We start from the raw sequence: 8,432 nt of genomic DNA on the forward strand, positions 1-8,432 counted from the left end.
AGTACGACTACATCCCCGACGACCCCTCCTTGCCAGAGCAACCAGGCAAGCAAACCCCCCTTGAGCATTCCGATATCGTCCATTTCTTTCCCTCTCATGCTTGCATTAGAACTGCTACTACTTTCTGTATGATCCTACTCTGATGCATAGCCTGTTGTTGTTACCTGCTTTCATACCTTACGTGCTTATCCTAAACTGTTTAGAATAGGTTGGTTAGGGATCCATCAGTGACCCCCACCTTGTCCCAGTTGCCTCGCTTTATGTTCGATGACTCAATCAACGTGATCGACGTCCAGGCCCCGACACCGCACATCACCCCCCTAGTTGTATGACTCTGCAGAGTTACCATCGAGTGCCGAGGGTGGATCCTCTTACATCACTCCTGATGAGATCTCTGTAGTATAGCTATATGGTCGAGGTCATCGAGGGTGATTTCCTCCTTAACCACTTCCGTTACGGCTCTGTCATGCAACCCATCAAATGTGAACCTCAAGGGTGGATCCTCTTACATTCACCTTGATGATAACATCGAGTGGAATTCACCGGGGGTGATTCCTCGGGTTTTTCCCTTGGTGTTAGACACACAGTTACTATGGTTACTATGACTTGCACTGAGCCCTGTTACTAAAGACGGGTCGGCCCTGAGGGGTACCCGCGCGAGCTTAATAGCGAGTGATGTGGAGTCGCGTTGACCTGGAAGGTGCCCGCGAGATACTTACGAGGCGTGGCCGGGCATTCTTAGCCCTTGCCGCAAGTACTCGAGACGGGGCGACGGGGTCACATCGAATCGTGAGTCTCTGCTCGTTGCCGCGTGCTCCTAATCCACTACGATTTGGATATTTGATCCGAGGGGCCTTTGGCCTGATAGCACTAACCATCACATGGGCATAGTATGGGCGTTCTGCATCATATACATCAGTCGAAGCTTAATAGACGTCAGCGACTGAGCAGTGCGCGCCGGTTGGACTGCGTAAGCTCCTGCCTTGTTGAAGGAGGTAGCTAGGTTTGCTCACCGGCCGTGTACGCAATGTGCAGGAGTTCCCGGAGAGATGGCCCATGACCCCTGGGGGTATAGGTTTAGTCCGGCGTGTTGACCTCTCTATTAAGCCTAGGTCGGGTTGCGGCGTATTGTTTGGCCGAGGCCGGGCATGACCCAGGAAAGTGTGTCCGGCCGGAGTTAATCGAGCGTGGTGGGTAAGTCAGTGCACCCTTGCAGGGAAGAAAACATCTATCGATAGCCTGTCCTACGGTAACGGACACTTGGAGTTGTATCCCGACCGATACAACTAGAACTGGATACTTGTGATGAGAAATGAATGGATATGAGAAATGGACATGAGAAATGGATAGTATGGCTCTGGGATTGCTTTCTCGCAGGGAGTCGAGAAAGGATCTCTGGGCGAGGTTGATAACACTACTACTTTACATTATGTTGATCTGTACTCTTTTATATGCTGCAAGATGCTAGTCTTCGATAGGCTAGGCTTTCCCCTTCTCTTCTGGCGTTCTGCAGTTTAGTCCATAGATACAACTCATTCCTTTGATACAGATCATACTTAGTTTAGATGTGATGTAAGTCTTGCGAGTACTTTGGATGAGTACTCACGGTTGCTTTGCTACTTCTTTTTCCCCCATACCCGATTGTTGCGACTAGATGACGGATCCCAGGAGCCAGACGACGCCACTGATGACTACTGCTACCCGGAGGATGCCTACTACTACATGAAGACCGCAGACGACGTGGAGTAGTTAGGAGGCTCCTAGGCAGGAGGCCTTGTTTTTCGATCATTGTTGCTTTTGTGCTTGCCTTCTTAAGGCAATCTTGTCTAACTTATGTCCGTGCCCAGATATTGATGCTTCCGCTGACTCTTGTGTATTCGAGCTTATGTATTCGAGCCCTCAAGGCCCCTGGCTTGCAATATAATGTTTGTATTATTTTAATTTGTGTCTAGAGTTGTGTTGTGATATCTTCCCGTGAGTCCTTGATCTTGATCGTACACATTTGCGTGTATGATTAGTGTATGATTGAATCGAGGGCGTCACAATACTCTCCCCTCTCGTTGCTATGCATCACCATGATCTTGTGTGTGCGTAGGAATTTTTTTGAAATTACTACGTTCCCCAACAGCAATATCACTAAGCACTTGAGCAAATAGATCATGATCAAAACCTCATCCCCTTTTAATAGTATTGGATTTCCTATGGACTCAACGTGATCTTGGATCACTTAACCAAAAATGTAGAGTCTTGAGCTTTTGCCAATCCATATCCTTAGCATTTTGGGGGGCCCACAATCACTAGTCCTTGCCATGCCAATCATTGAACTTCTTGAAATCTTTAACTTGAATGGATATTAGTTCAATGAGATATATGTTGTTATGAATTACCAAAACCACCTGGGGATTAGTTGCACCTTCACAAGCTTTCTCACATAAACCAAAGGAAATAGCTCTTCTCAGTCATAATACAATAAAACACCCTCCACAAATATGAATCTCCCTCAGATGCATGATTAGTGACATCATTAAAAATATCAGAGTTATGTGACAGTCTAGTTCTTTTAATTTTTTTCACCCCTACCTTAAAATGTTACTCTCCTCCGCAAATGTAAGGAATTTGCATCACACTACAAAATGCAACAAAGAAATTCAAATTTATTCTTCGTAGGCTGCCCCATAAACAACCAGGAGGCCCAACTCCACTTTCTTCTTTTTGTCTCATAAATTCAATTGAAGCACATAAGATCTTGTTTTGCAGGTTTTAATTTGCAAGTGAGCAGATCTCACACCAGACAAAACATCACCAGATTTATCCACACTAGGCGTCCATTTCCATCGAGTACTTCACCAGGATCAAGTTTCATAAAAAAACTACTAGGAAAATCCCTCTTCATTGTTTGAAGACAAATAAAATACAAGGAATGCTCTCTAATCAATTCACAAATACAGGTGGCCATACCTCTCTTCCCGCACCTCTACAATTCCAAATGAGACTTAATATTTTAATCTATGTGGCGTATGTGTTTTTCTAGTGGGTCTGTTAGGAGGCAGAGCAGTACCTACCAGTCCACCCATTTTCTTAATCTGACTTCTAGTGAGGGGTTTAGACACAACTACATTCGCCTTATTTTTCCTTTTATTTTTATATTAAACCATGGTAAATAATTCTGCATCCACATTACATCCATCAATTCAATTAGCATGTAAAGAAGTAGATTCACCGGCTTCATTATTATTACACAACCAACTTTTATACTGTTGTTCAATTTCGGCACACTTATCATTTAAATGGTTTCTAGAAATTTCCAATTCTTTAATAACATCAATAACTGTAAAATCACACTCAAGAATATGGCCACCTGTAACATCAATAGCAGCATGTTGTAACATAACATTATCAGATAGAGAAGCACAAGAATTAAAGGATAGATTATTCTCCATATCTTCCAAGTTCTTTTTCCTTGTAAGATTAGTAGCCCTACCCATCACATTGCCCATATTCACATGAACATTCCTCTGGCTGATCTTTACTCCATTGGTTGATTTATAATAGAAACCGTATATGAGGGATATTGCAACCCCACTGGCACACATGGGACAATTTGACAGGTGCTAACCGTAATGTCACTAGTCCCAGGAGTAGAAATTCATTTCTTTTGCATGACAATGTCCTAATAGTTTTACTATTCACATCACCTAACCCCTGGATTGTCTCCATCTAAAGCCCTTGTGTTCTATACATGTTCATGCGTACGCATTCTTGATTTTAAGGTTTAATCCATGGTAAAAATAAGTTAATCACTTCCAAAAAGATAAGTTTGACCAATATAGAGCAAAGGAGCTACAATACAACATGTTGGGTTTGCTCATGAATGATGGCACTGGCACACCCCTCACACTTTCTTTGTCAACCCTCTTAATGGTAGTTTCACAACATTAAAGCCACGGCCTTTTTTCCTTCCTCCAAGGTAATCCTACAAGGTTTGGGGAATTTTTTGAAGCCGCGGGATTTTCTCCTTCCTTAGTGCGTTTAAATCTACAAGGTTCGGAAAAAGGTCAAAGATGTGAGTTTTTCTCATTGCTTAATGCATTAGTACTATAAGCCTTGGGATTTTTTTCTTCTGAATCCATGAGCTATAGAAGCCAAATAAAATGTTCGACACAGTTATCAAGTGTATGACACTATTAATAGGCAAAAAAAATGCCCAAGGAACGAAACATGTATTGAATGAGAGGATCGTGAGAAGCCAATTTTGGCTGGTGCTTCGCTTAGAGTTGGCCAGAACACACGTCCAATTATTGTTATAGACATGCTTCTCATCTCTACCACTTATAGCTGTAGCGATAGAGTTAATGACGAATGCTCGCGCATCTCGACAAAACAAACATAAACAAGTGCGACTTTAGCAATTTCGCAATGGAACTATAGAAGTATCCCATAAATAAGAGTCTACGCGGCGTAATTTATCCTCACACCTCATTGTTTCTTGACTCGCCGAAAAAGCCGTAGCAGAAAATAGCATATAAACCCACCGGAACAAAATTGAGCTCGCACCAAACTATACATCACAATTTATTTTCACAAGTGATCCTACTAACAAAATTAGAAAATGGACCCCTCAAAGAAAATGGAAAATGGAGCACGATGAGAAGCACAATTGGCAGGTTCTATGGAGTTTACTAAAACAGCCGAGCCCACTAGGCCACTAATCTCCCTTGTCAAGCGTACTAAACCCACTTTCTCCGGATCGAGGCTTAACAGGACGGATAAATTATACAAGTGCCGGGCGACCCGGCCCGTGTCAGGATCGCAATCTCCGCAGTTAAAGCCCCAGCCAGTGCCACTCCATCTCCAGTCCAGTCCAGACGCCCCTATCGCGCGGCTGTACGCACTGCACACGCGCAGCCCGGCGCTACCCGCGTGCTGCTGTCGCCTCGCCTGTCGGTGCTCATCCGCTTCCTCTCCGCTCCGCTCGCCGCCGGCCGGCCGCCGCAATGGTGGACCCGCGGCAGGTGCTGGCGGGGTTCCTCACCCTCTCCATGTTCGTCATGCTCGGCAACATGATCAAGCACGACCACTTCACCTCCGTCTCCGAGGTACTAGCCGAGATCTCCCGCCTCCCCCTCCCCCCTCCATAGCTGCTCTCGTTTCCCCGCCCGCTTCCGGTTTGCATTACAGGGGTGTTCTTTTTCTGGAGGGAGATTTGCGGGGGGCGTTTGGGGGTCCTGCTGTTGTTCTGTTCTGTTGCCTGATTTTGGTTACCATTCACTTGATTCTGCATCGTTTGGTTGGTCCAGACTCCATAGAGCGCTAGATGCGAGGGGTGATTTTGCCTCTGTGGTTTTGACCCATCTGTGCAGTATTGTGCTTAGGATTGGGAATTTTTCATTTTCTCGTACCAGTTCTTGCCAAAAATCTCAACGGATTTGCTGTCGCAGTCACATGAAAAACTCAGATAAAAGTTCAGTTAATGTTTTTTCAGTTCACTGTGCAATGGATGGCTCCAAATCTGAAGTGATTTGTGGATCTAAGCTAGGGAAGGCATCTCGACTCTCGAGAGTTGTGTGTCAGACCGTCACGTGACCTTGACTTTGAGGGCTTAGCTAGGGTTTAATAATCCAATCCTAGTTTTTCAGCACGTTGCACCAAGCTTTGGGGTCAAAAAAAGAATCAGAAGCTTGGTTTCTGTGGTAATTAATAAATTATCCCTCCTGCGACTACGAGCTTTCCATAGAAAAAGCAGAGTTTGTGGGGACATATATCGGTCAAAAGAAACCATCAATTGCAAAGATAAAAATGCAGAAGGGGAAGCAAAGCAAAGACTTTAATTTCTTTATACAGAAATAATCTCATGTTAGAGTATGAGCTAGACAGTGAGGGTTGTCCATTTCATGAATCACTATCAATCCTCCAGCTTATGCTCTCCCTGTCTCCCAGTCCTTGACTTGTTCAGATGTTCTGCCGACAAACAAATCAACTGCTATTTTTAACTGATGGAAAAAGAAATTCTGCTTTTAACTGATGTGGCCATGCTATAACTGCTCTCAAACTGAACATCCAACAGCTGGCCGTGGACGCAACAGGCGTGGAGCTCAATGCAATGAAGATCGCAGACAATACTGAAATAACCAAGGCTGGAGTGGAGCTCGAGGCTACTGAGGAGATTAAGCCGTGCTGGACCAAACCAAGCCCAAGTAACAATATTATGTGTTCAAGAAGTTTTCCGTCACATCCATAACTATTACCGATTAATCTGGTTACTCATGCTTGTGGTTTCTGCAGAGGATGATCAGTCTAACGGTTTTGTTACCTTGTCATTGACTATTGGCCCTGAATACCATGCATCACAGGTACGCCCGTAACTTGGAACTTGCCCTCATGAATGTAGTTGAGTAAACAGAAAATCAGCTTATGTTTGTGTGTTTGCCCTTTGGTTGCAGATTGCTGATGCTGTAGTGATTGCAAGGTATCTGGGAGCTACACTTGTACTTCCAGAAATCAGAGGAAATGAATTAGGAAAGAGTCGGTATGTTTCTAGAAAATGATGCAATTTTAATCTGTTCCATAAGATATGGCTTCCTGCAGACATCTATTGGTGAAAACATGTGTTTCACCACATGAGCATCTAGAAAATTTTCTTGTTCACTATATGAGCACCTTGATTTATTTCCCACAAATGAACATCAACACTGTCTTAAGACAACTCTGGTGACTCTTTTTGTCAATGAGTGGTTAGTTCTATTTAAATATTGAACTGTGTACTTAGTATGGATAAACAATGCAAAGAAGTTTCTTGTCATATCTCTACTGTTCTGCCCAAATAAATACATTTGGTTCTGCAACTCAAAATAATGAATAGTAAGTTCTCTAAAATAGACAATAATGAATATTCTGAATTCCACAAAATCACTGTGCTTTCATTTCATAGACTCCGATGATTGTTACTTTGAAGAACAATTATTGATGATTGATACTTTGGGGTGGCATCTCAATTCTGAACTAATGATATAAATTTCATGAACAGAAAATTCCAAGACATGTACGATGTGGAAAAATTTAAGATGAACTTGGATGGTGTTGTCAAAGTAGTAGATAAACTTCCTGCTGAATTGACCACTAAGAAGCCAGCCGTTATTAGAGTACCAAACAGGGTGACAGAAGACTTCATCCTGGACACCATCCAGCCCGCCTTCCAAAAGAACAGTTTCCTACGACTTGCAATTATTTTCTCTTCAGTAAGTTTGAAACCGAAAGGGACGAATAACAAGGACTTGGATTCAACTGCTTGCCATGCAATGTTCACTGGGCTCAAACTGAACGCTGAATATTCAGAAGTGGCTGAACAGATGCTGGGCAGGCTTAAAGAGCTAAGCAAGAAATCGGATGGCAGGGTGCTGGCGGTCGATATGCGGACCGACTTGCTAGAGAAGAAGACCTGTAAAACAAGCGCGGGTGCAAGAAGGAAAGGCTGTTACAATCCTCAGGAGGTTCTGAATTTCCTGAAGAAGGTCGGCTTCTCTGCTAATACAACCATCTACTTGACAGAGACATGGTGGCACAAAGGCCTGAATAATCTGAAGAGGGCATTTCCACACACTTATACCAAGGCAAGTAACTCATCCAGTACCATTTAATTAGTCCGCGTCATATTCTGTTTTCTCTTGACCAGATTTTTAACTTACAATCTGTCTTTGTGCAGGATGACATAATGCCGGCTGAGAAGAAAGGAGAATTCCTGAATTCTGGCGATTCAGACCTAGCAAGAGCCCTGGACCTCGAGGTCTGCTCGCAGACCGACGTTTTCGTCCCCGCCATCCCCGGTATGTTCTACGGAAACGTGGCCGGTAAGAGGATCGCGGCAGGCCTGACCCAGATCCTTGTCCCGGCTCCGGTGGTGGGCGGTTCGGCGCAGGCCTCAGACTTCGTCTCCACATACATCACCAAGAAGAGCCACTTCGCCTACTCATGCTACTGCTAGTGCTGCCGCCTAGATCGTTTGTTGTCAGTAATAAGAATGAACTGAAGTGAGCTGCTTGGCCATGCTTTGGGTAGATATGCAAGTGTTGTTGTTGTACTATTACTAATTTAGGTTTTGTTGTGGGAAGCACAGTATCAGAATGTTGTCTGGGAACAAACACCACAGGCACATGCATGATTACAGTGTGCTACAGAGTGGACCGTGAGGTCTGTCTCTAGGCATGGCATGCGAAAAGAGTGTGCCTCATGTACCAAGTTGTATTGCTTATAATCATCCTATATCAGCTCACCAGTTCTGGCAGAAATTGGCTCTGAAGTTTTTATTCTCAATGGAAGATGTGATTTCTGTCTAACAACTGTGCAAGTTTATCTATTGATGACACTTTGTGGTCATCATCACTCTGTTGCAGTTTCTCTACTTAAATAAAAAAGCAACAGCTCGCAAGAAAAACTAA

The 8,432-nt window shown here is 43.8% G+C and overlaps 1 protein-coding gene across 1 annotated transcript; it reads left to right on the top strand.

The window, feature by feature from the left end:
* The first annotated feature begins 4,839 nt into the window (after nucleotides 1-4,839).
* Nucleotides 4,840-8,330, top strand: LOC123104248 (protein MANNAN SYNTHESIS-RELATED 1). The gene is made up of 6 exons (XM_044526022.1): nucleotides 4,840-5,096; nucleotides 6,065-6,194; nucleotides 6,283-6,350; nucleotides 6,441-6,526; nucleotides 7,025-7,607; nucleotides 7,700-8,330. The coding sequence occupies exons 1-6, from the start codon at nucleotides 4,995-4,997 to the stop codon at nucleotides 7,976-7,978; spliced, it is 1,248 nt and encodes a 415-aa protein (XP_044381957.1). The 5' UTR covers nucleotides 4,840-4,994; the 3' UTR covers nucleotides 7,979-8,330.
* Nucleotides 8,331-8,432: the final 102 nt, after the last annotated feature.

This window comes from Triticum aestivum, chromosome 5A, assembly GCF_018294505.1.
Source record: "Triticum aestivum cultivar Chinese Spring chromosome 5A, IWGSC CS RefSeq v2.1, whole genome shotgun sequence".
Lineage (NCBI taxonomy): Eukaryota > Viridiplantae > Streptophyta > Magnoliopsida > Poales > Poaceae > Triticum > Triticum aestivum.